Raw genomic sequence first — 14,387 nt, forward strand, 5'->3', positions numbered from 1 at the left:
ATCGTACGCTTTAACGGTGAAGGAAAACATTGTGAGGAAACCTGTACATCTAAGAAGTTCTCTATAGAAATTTCGAATGTGTGTGAAGTCTACCAATCCGCACTAGGCCAGCGTGGTGGACTGAGGCCTAATCCCTCTCAGTAGTAGAGGAGGCCCGTGCTTAGCAGTGGGCAAGTATATAATACAGGGCTGATATTATTATTATTATTATCTAGGTTTAATAAACATAGAAAAAAATGTTGATTTAAAATATGTATGAAACTTAGTGTCGCAAAGAAATGTCGCTTAAGACAATTAGCCTTTCAACCGTCGATATGGTTTAAGTTTTTATAAAAATATTGCATCGGAAAATATAGTAATGCGGACCAGCTTTGATCAATTTATATTTTTGTACCAAGTATTTATAAACAAAAATCCAAAAAAACATGATTGAAAATATAGATACTGTTAGTATAGTTTTAATATTCGGAACGCTTTTTGGTGCCTTTTGTAAATTATAGGATGGGTGCATCTGCCGGCTTTATCATACGTCTATGTCCCGTTGTACGTACGGGAATGATACTGTGGCGAGCCGTTGGTTTGATTAATCCCCCTATAGGCTTATGGTAACTACATTCTGATTACTAATTGTCTATCATGTAACGGCACAGGAATTTTCTTGAACAGTTTATTTGTATTTTGTGTGATATTTTAGCCACTGGTAGAGTCACAACGATAATACTCAAGTTTGTTTGAGTTATTGTATTATTTCATTGTAGTACGATATTGGAAATTAAATTATAATAATTTATTATTGAAGTTATTAAGGAAAAAATATATAGTATATCTACTTATAATTAATAGAGTACAATAGGCGGTCTTATCACTTGAGGCAATATCTTACAAACAACCATATGGCATGGACATTGAAAAAGGAAAAAGAAAGGGCAGTTGTGATATACACAGTACGGATAGAATTAATCTGACAAATACATACATATATAAATACATAAGAAAACATTTATTACAGGCTCTCTGTAACACATAATAATAATGACTAGAGATTAAAATACGACAACCCTATTTAGCCTAGAATTACGACATACGATACAAAAAACGCTAATACATAAATATAGGGTTGGCAACTCGCGTGTATAAATCAACTTTATGAAAAATGTATAAGCCAACCCTGTAGCTATCCACCGATTAATATTAATATATTCATGGCTCACATAAAGCAGGGCATGAGACACCAGAGATAATTACCGGCCGGTTATTAGAGACAGATACCATCGCGGAATTGACGATCGGCCGGCTTTTTATGGATATGTCGATTTTTACACCTTTACAGTTGGTACGGTAGTATGATAGGTTATTTTTATTTATTACTACATTCATGTGCAGTGACGTTTATTATGTTTTTGTGTTTAATTATTTTATGGACGTCTTTAATCATGTGCATATGAATGTGCATTTTGGTATATATTTTATATCCGTTCGGATAGCGACTACTGTACACAAGGTGTTAAAACCCGCCATAGTGGCACAATAAGTGTCGCGTTCCGGAATCAGTCAGTATATCCGGTACCAAAGTCAGGCATAATTGTGTCGATTAAATAATAATAATAATATCAGCCCTATATTATATACTGTCCCACTGCTGAGCACGGACCTCCTCTACTACTGAGAGGGATTAGGCCTTAGTCCACCACGCTGGCCTAGTGCGGATTGGTAGACTTCACACACCTTCGAAATTCCTATAGAGAACTTCTCAGATGTGCAGGTTTCCTCACGATGTTTTCCTTCACCGTTAAAGCGAACGATAAATTCACAAAGAAAAATTGTGTCGATTGCCAAGGGGTTATTATATCTAGTCAGTCGACATTCTATTGAACTCCAACTTACCATCAGGCGCAGTGGCTCACTTTGCAATGGACGTATAAAAACAAGTGAATCTTATACTAATATGAAATTGTTTTTATTAGTATGAACATATTTAATCGCATTTTTGCAACATAACTAAAAATTAATATAGGGCATAATGTATAGTTAGTGAAGTATTTATAGGGTAAAAGATTCCGTTTACGTCACCAGATGGCAGAACATGAGTCGTTCACGATACCTATAGACGTATGCAATTTAATATTCCCCAAGGCGCTCTGTTTGTGGATTCTTGTGCCATTATACGACACTACAAGCAAATCCTTGAATAATATATAAAAAAAACACGACAGGGCGTTAAATCCTTTGTTAGAGTCCGGCTTTGCATAATTCTGCAGAGTGATAAAAAAGTAAAACAGTAAAGTTCACAGTGCAAACGTATTTGTTTCGCAAACATTGCAACAACGACTATTTTTGTAAATTAGTTATACTAACGAGGTAATTAATTAATTAAAAAGAAATTTGACCTTTGGCAAATTGCCTTAAAACTACCCCTTAAAATTAAAAGCTAATTTTATAGATAACGAAGTTCTGTCACGCTCTATGCCGACTTTAGTTTTAATCATAATAATTAATAATTACCTTCATTACAGCTCTTCATACTAAAGTCGTTTTGTAAAGTTCTCAGTATTTTTTCGTCTATAAATTTATTAAGGCTTACTGAATAATTTATTGTTTTAATTATTTTTCTTGCTAACTAAGGGCATACCGTAATTTCAAAATACTTATATTATGTCTTATTGATGAGGTAAGTTTATAAACCAACCAAATTTTACTTTTTTGCCACAATATGTCCATACTGAAAACATAATCCCATCAGTAAATTGTTTTAATTCAAATAGGCAGCGGGCAATTTATCTCGCTTCCCTACTCGAACGGTTGCCCGTTTATGATGCCCTGGTAATAAAATGTCGCACGACCGCAAGCTCGTTAGCCTTTGTGAGTGAAGTAAATTCGATAAACGGCAGAAAGGCCTAATTTACATAAATTATTATGTTTACCGCGGCATCAATATTTTACTGCCAACTTTTATTGGCTCATTTCGATTTTTTTATGTCGCGATTATTGTCTGTTGATATCGTAAATTTAATTAAAAATCTAGCGGAATTCGCTCGGCGCCGCGCTACATTCCTTCTAGTAGAACACATAATCGGTCGATCGTCGGCCGCAATCATTCAGCGCTCTATGCGGTCGTACATCATTAAAGAAATAAAACATAATGTTGGATGTAATGTGAGAACGCGGCGCGCCGTGAACGCGATTAGAGAAGGTAGAACACAATGCCGCTCCCCCGTGCCCGCTCGTAATTATTATAAAACACGATAATAAATCACCATCTGCTAGCTACTGTTGCCACTTTCCAAATTTATCCGGAGCGTGCGCGGGGCGGCGGGACGCGGAGGGAGGCCAATTCACGCCCTTCCTCTTCAAGCTTATTTATTTTGAGCTAATGGCGCCGAGGAGCTTACGGAAATTAAATACTGTTTACAGTGGGACTCCGACCGCGTTATAATTTTATCACGGTTGTTTGTGTAAAGCGAGTTTTGTTAATATTTAATTTCATAGGTGCGTGTTGTTAACGGTTACGTGCGCATGATTAACAATAGTCGTGTGGGATATATCATAGGGACTTTATGTTTACCAAAAAAAAAAATATGTCTTTTTATAGGTAACATTTGCAAAAAAAGCATTAGTTGTGTTCTGGCGAGCCCCATCGTATGATCAAGACGGCGCGATGGCGGGCGGACGATTCGAGTTTCGTGTTAATCCTCAAATGTCGGCATATAAAACGTGGCATCTGGCGCTCGGTCGACATTTAAAAAATTCCCGCGGAGACAGGTTTACGAGGCTGTGTGTCGTCGTGCCGCTGCCGGGCCTGCCGCACTGCCATGCCGGCTCTCCTGCCGTACGTGCTAACAATTAAGCAGGGGTTGCATGGATCCGACGCCTCGCATTCCATTCCACTTATAATTAGTCGACGTATTTTTATGTTGTGAATCGTTATTAAGTTTCGGTTTATGTCTCTTTTATGAACTCATTGCCGTGTATTTTGTATCAACACACAATAATCCAAAAGTTTTTGTCCTTTGTCGGCGAGAGTGCGGCTCGTTAATTTCATTCGGAATGGGCTTCATTTGTGTTGAACCTTTTAAGAGAGCAAAGTTTACTTAACAGGTAGAGCGGCTTTGAATGGATGTAAATGAAATCGCCGGAACTTTGTTTGTCTCGGTGTGGGAAACAATGGGCCTGTCTGTTTAGTGCCGGTCTCGGACGCCCGACGCCCACTCGAACGCTCCCTACTTAATAAAGATTCAATCGATCTCGACAAAAACACCAAACGAAAAACAAAACGTATTTGGGTTTTTCCTTTGTTCTTAATGTTGCTAACAGGCAAATCATAAACTCCGGTCGCGTATAAGTACACGGATTTCTGAAGGCAGCGGAGCTGGCGTGGGGTGAAACAAAACGACGTGGAGCGGGGAGCTGGCACTGCGGTGGGGCGAGTCGGGGAGCGTGCGGGCGGGGGGCGTCGGTGCGAAGCTCGACAACCATTAGGCTGTTGATTACCCCAACCCGGGCGGTAATTAGCACCAGCTAAATGAACCTATTTCAGTCCGCTGATCTCCTGGTATGGCCATTGCTATCTCAATCAGACATTTAGAGAGATTTCGTCACTTAGTTTATTAAATTAATATTGCTCAATTATATCTGGGCGGATTAAATAAAACTGCGGTTTAAACTGAATAGGCATAACTACTTTCACGGAGTCTCACTAATGGCCGGTAATTATAGAAACCGATGTTTGTGAGTCGCATTCCTCGGATATTTCCGACACGTTCTAGCAACACGTTACATCCATTCAGCGGCAACAAGCCAATTACTCGCGCTCGTGCATTATCGACCGTTCGCGTGTACAATTAAAACGAAAACTAAAACAATTAAAGAAAGGAGTTGGTAGTTTAATTGCGTATCTGTTGGTTGACTAACGAGCGGCGAGGTAATGACACGTCGCCGGCCCATTACGGACATGCGGACAAATCGAACCGATTACACGCAACCAAACATACCCTCACGAGCTCTAATTTAAGTTTTCCGTGACCGACAGTCCGTATTAACAATTTACAAGGGTCTCTCAACCCCTAAATAATAAAACCGACCGGCCGACAATATCCTTTTTACGAGCTCCGAAGCCTTTTTCGTTTTCAAATATTTCAGATACGTGTTTTGTTTGCGCGATGTCTTCATTATATCGGAGTTGTTTGAGTTTAACTTGTTGTCGTTTGGAGTTGTTATTCGATAATAATAGTAACTTAGTACAATGCAGTACAGAATTCAATTATTGTTAAGCGCCTATTGGCGGATATCACCTGTTCAATATTAATGTATGTGAGCTACAATACTCTTTATTTAAGAGATATAAAACAAGTACTTCATTGGAATAGAATTATGTATGATTTTTTTTTCTTAAAGTATATTAACTTTTTAAAACAGACTTATGGTGTGTATGAAGATGCAATTGCGTCAGTTTTTGGAGACAATCTTCATTCGCATCTTGTCTTTGCTTCGGGCACTTTCAGTTTATTTAATCTGATTTCGAGGAAATTAAATGTAATGCCGTAACTGAAGTTCTTAGTATTGTAAGTCGTTAAAAACGAATCTAATATTTGTATTTACGTATGTAAATTTTGCACAATTTTACGTATTCAAAGTAAAGTAGGCTTTCTAGGCTATTTATATTAGAGTAGGTAATTTCGGTTCTTTTTTCCATTGCCAAGAATTTATGTTTATGTTCTTTAATAACATAAATTCAAATTTCAATGAATACTTATTATTCAATTCTTTAGTAGAACGCCGTCTTTTTCAATGTACTTTAATTTGCGGTTTTGTGGTTTTCGAATCGACGGTTTTGTGCTCTTTGGTTTGAACAACTGTTCGTATCATGGGGTCATGTTCCCCTCAGTAATATCCCGTTTGGAGCATATATAACGTATAACAAACAAAACTTTGGAACAAACAATAACTTTCCCCTTAAACGGACATTGAATTTGGAAGTCATTAGATAGATTCATAGATAAAATTTCTAAATAGCCTGAGTTCTAAGATTATATAGCGAGCATTGGGAAGATTGTCATACAAAAACTTTGCACTTATGTGATAGTTACTCAATCTATCGTGAAATAGTAAAATACCAATGTAAAATACTTCATATTTATTCCATATCATGATTTGGAAATATGTTATTTTTTTATTAATATATAAGTGCGCTACACCTCGTCACACGAACATTTCAAACAAGACAGCGACTTATTACCAATTGGTAATAACTTTTGGGGCACAGATTTGATCCTGATGTTCGCTCTATAACTATACTGTTTAATGTCGTACTAAATAGTACATTAACACGTTTGTCAGAATACTGTGAGTCCGTTAAGAACCGGTTACGCGGCGGTCGTGTTCCGTTCTCACCCGGCAGATACCAGTAGTCGCTGCATAAATTCATCTTTATTGTATCATTTGTCACAGATCATGTCCCGGGGCCACAATAACTCGTTCATTTTATGCTAATGGCTTATAGTTAAGTGCTTTATGTGTTCATTGTTATGTAGAACAATAAATAATAACTAACATTGATCAGCGATATAGCTTCCTTGCTTTCTGTTCTAAATAGCGCTCGATTACCCGACTGCGGCTACGCGATAATTATTTAAATAACGCCACTTTATGTTTGTAAACTGTGTGAAAATTACATTAATTCAATATGGCGTCTTGTGAGCGTCAAGATGGCGGACGCAGTCGGAGTTTTCAAACGTTTTTGGTCGTTATCTGTTAACATAAACTAGTTGATGTTTTAATACTGCTCGAGTTAGTAAATCTTTACGTAGTTTAGTGATTTACGTGGCATGGTGGCGTGGTTTATAATGAACAGTTACATTGATTGTGTTATAACGGTAATGTTTGTAAAACTCGTAGATTTATAGCACACTAGTGACGTACAACCATGCCACGTACGCTGAGCGTAGATCTGTAGTTATGATATTTTTATTCTTTATGCTGTAAGAATATTAAATGTCGAAAAAAGGTATCATAAGCGTTTGAAGTTAGCATTTAAAGTGCGTTATATCGTTATTACCGAACGAGACCCGCATTAAGTAACATCATTAACAATTAAGAAGACAGAAAAACGTAAACAAAATGACCGCGCCGCAGAATCTCATTTACCTTATTTACCATTTTAATACGACGCTTATTTACAATTCAACGAGACCGCTATATAAAATCGACTCCGTAAAAAAGTCACAGGGGATTAAAAAAGGATCGGTCGAGACCCACATTTTTATCTCAATTTGTTACCGTTGTTTAGGATAAACATAAGAGCACAAAGAGTAGATTAACTCGCCCTGAGTTACAACGGCGCTCGGTTAGAACTCATCAAGTATTCATATTGCGCGTTCCACTTAATATTATAAAAATTGCTTTGGATAAAATATTCTTTACAAAAGCGAAAAAGTATCGCGAACACAGGGGGTGAAATTGATTAATTAAATTTGCATAAGTTAGCACGGCACGACGCGGCGCGATAAGCGGGGCCGTAACGTGACACGGGGCCTTCTAAATATGCGGCCCGAGTCACGTTCCGCGGCTCCGCGGCCACCTCGCGCTCTACATACACCCGTCACCCCGACACCCCTACGGCTTGCATCCCGACATGCAAATGAGTACCCCCGGGTGACAAATTGGATTCGAACGGCTCTCGCCACCGCCGATACCTTCACTGCACCAATTTCGTTAAGACCCTATCTCCTTACACAGTTTAAAACTAATCCCATTTCGCGATCGAGCGAACACGCGAACGAAGCCATAAATTCAATGTTTCATGCTATTGTTACAGGTGTATTAGTGGTGAATGTGACGTGGCGGGGGAAGACTTACGTCGGAACTTTACTGGATTGCACCCGACACGACTGGGCGCCGCCTCGGTGAGTTATGTCATCAACAACTAATGGCCCTCGCTCGAGAATACTAATATTCTTGGGAAAAACATCTCTCGCTAAAACAAGTGTTTAAATCATGATCCTCACAACACACTTGCACGGTCACGTACCGCGCGATGAGTCACGCGGGACGTGAACAGAAACTCCTAACGTCCTAACGACTACATTACGACCATGGTAATGGCATTCGCTTTATTTGTATTCCGTGTCCAATAACATCATACTGCGAACACTACTCGTGTACTAAACGGAAAAAGATACATCTATTGAACAAATTTTATTGGAATCAATATCTATTTCAGGTTCTGTGATTCACCGACGGAAGAGTTGGACGCGCGGACGCCGAAGGGTCGAGCGAAACGAGGCCGCGGGGCCGCTCCCACCGATATGACAAACTTCACAGAGACGCGCTCCTCTGTCCACAGTAAATTACGAAATGGAGGAGCGAAAGGGCGGAGAGCATTGCCTTCGCCTACTCCTTTCACCCCTCCTAGACCTGATTCGAAGAGGAAGCGTACGTCAGAAGCGGAAGAGCGGCCGCCGACTCCGAAGGCAAAGCGACCTCCTCCCACGCCGTCGTCACCTCCCCCAGATCCCGTCCTATTAGAATGTCCTGAACCTAATTGTTCCAAAAAATATAAGCACGCGAACGGTCTCAAGTACCATCGGTCGCATGCGCACGGATCGCCCGATGAAGAAGACAAGGATGGCTCCAGCTCTGAGCAGGAGGAGCCCGCAGCGGAACCGGCGTCACCGGCGCGGCCGCCTTCAGAACCGGCGACGCCTGCCACGCCAGTCAAGTCTCCCACTCCCGCGAAATCTCCAGAGGCGAAAAGCGAAAAATCCCCAGAGAAGTCGCCAGAGAAACCAGATACAAATGTAGAATCTCCTGCTCAGCAGCGATTCCCCGAAGAGTTTGCGGCGACTCCGGAGCCTCCGGCGCAACCGGAGCGGCCACACACGCCGCCCGCGCCGCCGGCCACGCCGCCAGAACCTCTTCCTACTTTACAAACCACGCAATTTAAGGTAAGAATACTGAATTTTTAATGGTTTCTATGTGCCTGTTAATTTGAATAATTTAATTTATAATCCAACATTTGCATAATTCCAGGTAAAGCCCCGGTCAGCGTTGATGCCATCGGAAGAGCGTAAGTCGACGGAATCGCCACCAGACGAGTCGCCTGGCAAGAGACGGGCGCGGCGGTCACCCACGCCTGGTGTGCGGTCGCCGGCCTACTCCGACATATCGGACGACGCGGCGCCCACCGAGGGAGCACCTGACGCGGACAACAGTCATCGACCCTTCCCCGTCTATCATCAGGTTAGTACAGTATAAGGTTTATTGAATTCATGTGGCCTAGAAAGCGTGCTATTATACTGGTTCTATAAAATATATTACTGGTCTTGGCAATATAAACGATCTATGATGTCACAACATACAAGCTAACCTTGAAAAAAAAAACGCAATAGTGTCTTAACATATCGTCGGCTAAGAGTGCTGAGCTGCTAACTCCATAATAGACAATTAGTAACAGGATAAAAAAACTGAATTATTATTTTATTTCTTACAACATCTAAAGAATGAAAATCCCGTTGGTAGATATTTCTTTAAGTTTTATATATTTGCACCAAACAACTATTAACTATCAAATGATTTAGAATTATTACGGAAAAATGAAGTTAGCCATTTTTCGTTTTAGAAAATTAGATTTATATTGCTATTAAATTGGAGTTAGCATTTTATCACATTAAATAAATAATCTTAAATTTTAAGTGGAATGCGTTTATAAAAAAATATATTAAACATATGCATATTACTACTAGTACCTATTCAATAATTATGATTAGTAGTGAAATAAAACTTTCATAAAAGTCAAAAACTGGATGGGAACGTCTGCTTTATCACCTGCAAGTCGTTATAAGTATTCGACGATAAATATTGCACATCGACATTTAGATACACAAAACACTAAGAATCCCGTGTTTATTACGTGCTGTTAAAATATTTAGGTGTTGTCTTTTGATTAGGGAAAATAAAAAAAAAGAAAATATTTTTAACACGATTACATAATTTGGTAAGTAACTCGTCATGTAGCGTACATATTAAACACTATTCATTATACATATAATTGCTAAAATAACATTTAAATGAAAACTTTTAATCATCTAAATTCTCAAAATTCTCATCATCATCAGCCTATATCTTTGTCCACTGATATACATAGGCCTTCCCAAAAATGCGCCATTTTACCCTGTCTTCGGCCTGTCGCATCCAGTTCTTGTCAGCGACCTTTTGTTGATCGTCACTCCACCTTGCTTGAAGACGTCCTACAAATACGTTTGCCGAGTCGTGGTCTCCACTCAAGAACTCGTTTACCCCATCAGTTATCGGTTCTGCGACAGGTATGCTCTGCCCACGGCTACTTTAGTTTACTAATCCTGTCTACTATGTCGGTGACATTGGTTCTCTGACGGATGACTTCGTTATGAAGTCTATCCTTCAGAGAAACTCCAAGCATAGCACGTTCCATAGCTCGCTGAGCGACCCTGGACTGGTGGACCAGCCACTTTGAGCATTCACGTTTCGGCACCGTAGGTTATGACAGGTAGGACGCATTGGGTGAAAACCTTCATTTTCAAACATTGCGGTACAAACCACGAGAAAGCCCGACGTAGTTTACTAAATGCGGCCCAGCCCAGCTGGAATCTCCTTTTAACTTCTTTCTCAAAACTTTGTTCCTAATTGCAGAATCTGCCCATGGTAAGATTATTCGGAAACAACTTTGAGAAGGTGGCCATTGACAACGATAGAACGGTCCTTGATCATAACTATGTGTTATCAAGATTCATTGTTAGACTTATTCGCTGTGAGGCTGATACTAGACTGAACACAGCATCTGTTGCAGCTCTTCCAGTGTTTCTGCCATTATGAATATGTCGTCTGCGAATTGCAAGTGCGAGATGTAATCACCATTTATGTTAATGGCAATACCTGTTCAGTCCAGAGTTATGAACAAATCCTACAGTACGCTTTGGAAAAGTTTTGAGGATATGCCATCCCCCTGTCTCGCGAATTAAATATCTATGTTCTCAAAGAGTTCAATATCACTGTCACTATCGGCCATATTATTTACTAGTTTATCAGTGTAATCGTCTACGTCGTGTTAAATTCTTAGATATTTATTTTCGTATTTGATTGCATAATCGCAAACCTATTTCCATTCTTCAGCCCCGGTAATATTTACTTTTCAATGAATATTGTTTTTACTGTAATCTAATTCATATCCTCGTTTCTAGCGGCTACATAGCCTTTCAGTCGAGACCACATATTTTAATTTGTATTAAAATCCGGTTGATAAGGTGGCAGTCACAACATAGTGTGCCCGTGTTCAGCAAGTAACTTGTCCACTGAAAATTTTGTTAACCTCTGTGTTTCAGTACCGAATTCGATTAATATATTTTTCAAAGTTCTCCTTAAATTTCCAGTGGCATTTGCTCGTTCTTGTTCCTTTTTACGATAATTATTTACATTTTCATCCTTATTTTTTTTAATCTGTCGGCTTAGGTTACAAAATATGTATAAACATTATAGAAAATTTCGAGTGACTGACTTCGTAAACGATTCCCTCGTTTTTTATAGATGCCATCGTACTTTTGAAAGTTGGGGTCTTTTATTTTGATTAAAATAAAGAGAACTATCACTATATTTGGCTACAGAAATACTTTCCCAAAGATTTCACCAACAATCAATGTGCAATATTTATCGCTGGATATAGCGATATAAAATACCCAAAATTTGCTGATTTATTTGTAAATTTAATATTTATATATTTACATCGCAGTATGACTCGGCTACAAATTTTAGCCAAGGCCCTTTATTGTATTACTTGGCCTTGCAAATTTTCTCTCTTAACCGTGGGTACCAACTATATAATTTATAATTCATGATATAAATACCATAAGTATTACCTATGCTTTTTGAGTTAAAACATGTACATAAGTGTTATTAAAGCATAGAAGGGTATTGAGTTGCAAAAAATAATTATGTCTAACTCCTTTAACAACACCTATTTCTAAGAAATAAAACGGGCTAACTCCCAAGCCAAGCAAGAGGATGCCAAATTTTAAGCTTTTATGTATTAACACAATTCAAAAGACAAAATAAACATAGACAAATTAAAAAACAAGAATCACCATTGTTCAATAATATCACACACTAAGTAAAATTGTAGTTCTTCTTCATATGGGAGTTATGATGCCATGCCGCGGGAATTTGAGCTGCACATTTGCCCACAAAATGGCACCAAATGAGGGAGTTAGCAAGTTTTACGCGAGTTAATTTCACATCCAAGGAGTTGTCAGATATTATTGAGGCTCAAAAAGTGACATTGTCGTGTGTTAGAGGCACTTGGTATGTTTTACGATTCTGTAGAGTTTTGCTCGCTCTATCTGATGGTATCAAAACCTCATTTTCGGTAAAAATGGAGTTAGCAGCTCAGCACTCTTAGCCGACGATATTTTTTCTCCACTTTTATTTTGATTTTTTTTTCTCTATATTTTCCTTTACATATTGTGTTATCTTTCTAAACTTATCTAATCTATAATTATTTAGACACGAACCTTTCTTTCTCTTTTTTCTTTTATTTTCATTACATTTCAATGCAACCTTTTTAACTTCTGTACATCCACATCTTTCCTTTTTTCTAGAACTCTTTCATATCACATGACGTAGTTTCATAAAGTTGTCACAATTGCAGTACTATGGACAACCATCGTACTTGCCGCCCACACACCCACCCTCCGCGCCGCCACCGACGGCAGACAAAGGCAAAGAGGACCTCACCAAAGGCGACCCTAAAGCGGACCTCAAAGTGAGTCTCATTTGTAACTCACTAGGATCTTATAGAGTAGTCTTATAATGTAAACCCATAACACAAATTACGTAGATCATAGATTTAGTTAGATGGAATTACAAGTAGGAATGACTATATCTATAAATATTAATTCTAGATTTTTGTTTCTAAAATTGTCCTCACCAATTCCAGGACAACAAACCGGAGAACGCGCCGCAAAAAGTGCTCCCACAGCATTTCTACCCGTACAACTACGTGCCGAATTTTCCCTATAATGTGGAACCAGGCGGGCCTCCGACAGCGACGCCTTTAGACGACAAGAGCAAAGACACCGACCGTTCAAAAACAACGCCGAGTCCTCTGGACAAGAATAAGCAGCCGCGGGCGCCGGACGGCAAGGAGAACCCGGCCAGACCAAACGATAACCACCAGATATTGAAGGAGAGCATCGAGATGAAAGCGCAGATGAGCCCGTACGCGTTCCAGAGACCGCCCCATGCGAGAGACGAGGAGTTACGGAGGTACGTTAGTCACCTGTAAGTGTAGTTTATAAATTTGATTATAGTATTAATTGATCCTTCGAGCTAGATCAAAATTTTGAATTGGTAATGGGCGGTCAGGTCCTTATAATGATTCATTATTTTTTAGATATTACATGAGTTTGGAGCAAAGAAGAAAAGAGGGAGGCAACGAATCGAAACCTCCTGGTCCTCAATCCGGATCGGGTGGAAATCCTGGTGGCCCGGGCGGGCAGTCGCGGCCGCCACCTCAGCCGGCGCACAAGCAGCCGTCCAAGGACAAGGACGATAAACCCAAGGAAGATGTCAAGGTGCGCTTTACATCTTTGTTCACTTGATAGATTTATTTTTGGCTGCGTCAGAAAGGTTCGTTCGGATAATAAACTATGACCTAAAATTGATTTAGGTGAAGCAAGAGGGCCAGAAACCGACGACGGAGACGCAAGGTCCGCCTCCGCCGCCGACATCGCAGTACTACCTGCCGCCGTACATGCAGACGCCGCACTACGGCGCGCTGCAGTTCGAGCCGGTGTACCGCGCGCCGCTGAGCCCGATGCTGGTGAGCGGGTTCGGCGGCGGCTGGCCCGTGCCGCGGTACCACGCGCCCGAGGACCTGTCGCGGCCGGCGGGCGTGGGCGGCGCGGGCGGCAAGCTGGAGCTGCTGCCGCCCGCGCACGGCCAGTACTACGCGCCCGCGCCGCACGCCGCGCACGCGCCGCACGCCCCGCACGCGCCGCACGCCCCGCACGCGCCGCACGCGCCGCCGCACAAGATCCACGAGCTGCAGGAGCACGCCAAGTCGCCGCAGGGCAAGCCGCCGCGCGCCGACGCGCCCAAGGACGCCGCGCGCTCGCCGCCGCCGCAGCGCCACGTGCACACGCACCACCACACGCACGTCGGCCTCGGCTACCCGATCTACCCGCCGCCGTATCCCGGTCAGTTCACAACCACTCACTTACATACTGCCGCACTCTTGTTGCTTCTGCAACTTATATTTCCGCATCAGATCATGTATTTTCCACTCTACACTATGCTTCTCTATGCTACTATGTACATTACTAATCTTCATTAATTATTTCATTAGATTCTAATTATTTGATTTA

The 14,387-nt window shown here is 40.7% G+C and overlaps 1 protein-coding gene across 1 annotated transcript in view; it reads left to right on the forward strand.

Moving 5' to 3' along the window:
• The window catches only part of LOC115448854 (zinc finger protein 608), a 118,412-nt gene that overhangs the window by 99,967 nt on the left and 4,058 nt on the right, over positions 1 to 14,387 (forward strand). The window contains 7 exon segments of the mRNA XM_037439371.1: positions 7,811 to 7,898; positions 8,216 to 8,939; positions 9,025 to 9,234; positions 12,671 to 12,784; positions 12,959 to 13,287; positions 13,415 to 13,595; positions 13,691 to 14,219. Of these exon segments, the coding sequence (XP_037295268.1) occupies positions 7,811 to 7,898; positions 8,216 to 8,939; positions 9,025 to 9,234; positions 12,671 to 12,784; positions 12,959 to 13,287; positions 13,415 to 13,595; positions 13,691 to 14,219 (2,175 nt within the window).

Source organism: Manduca sexta, chromosome 16 (assembly GCF_014839805.1).
Source record: "Manduca sexta isolate Smith_Timp_Sample1 chromosome 16, JHU_Msex_v1.0, whole genome shotgun sequence".
NCBI lineage: Eukaryota > Metazoa > Arthropoda > Insecta > Lepidoptera > Sphingidae > Manduca > Manduca sexta.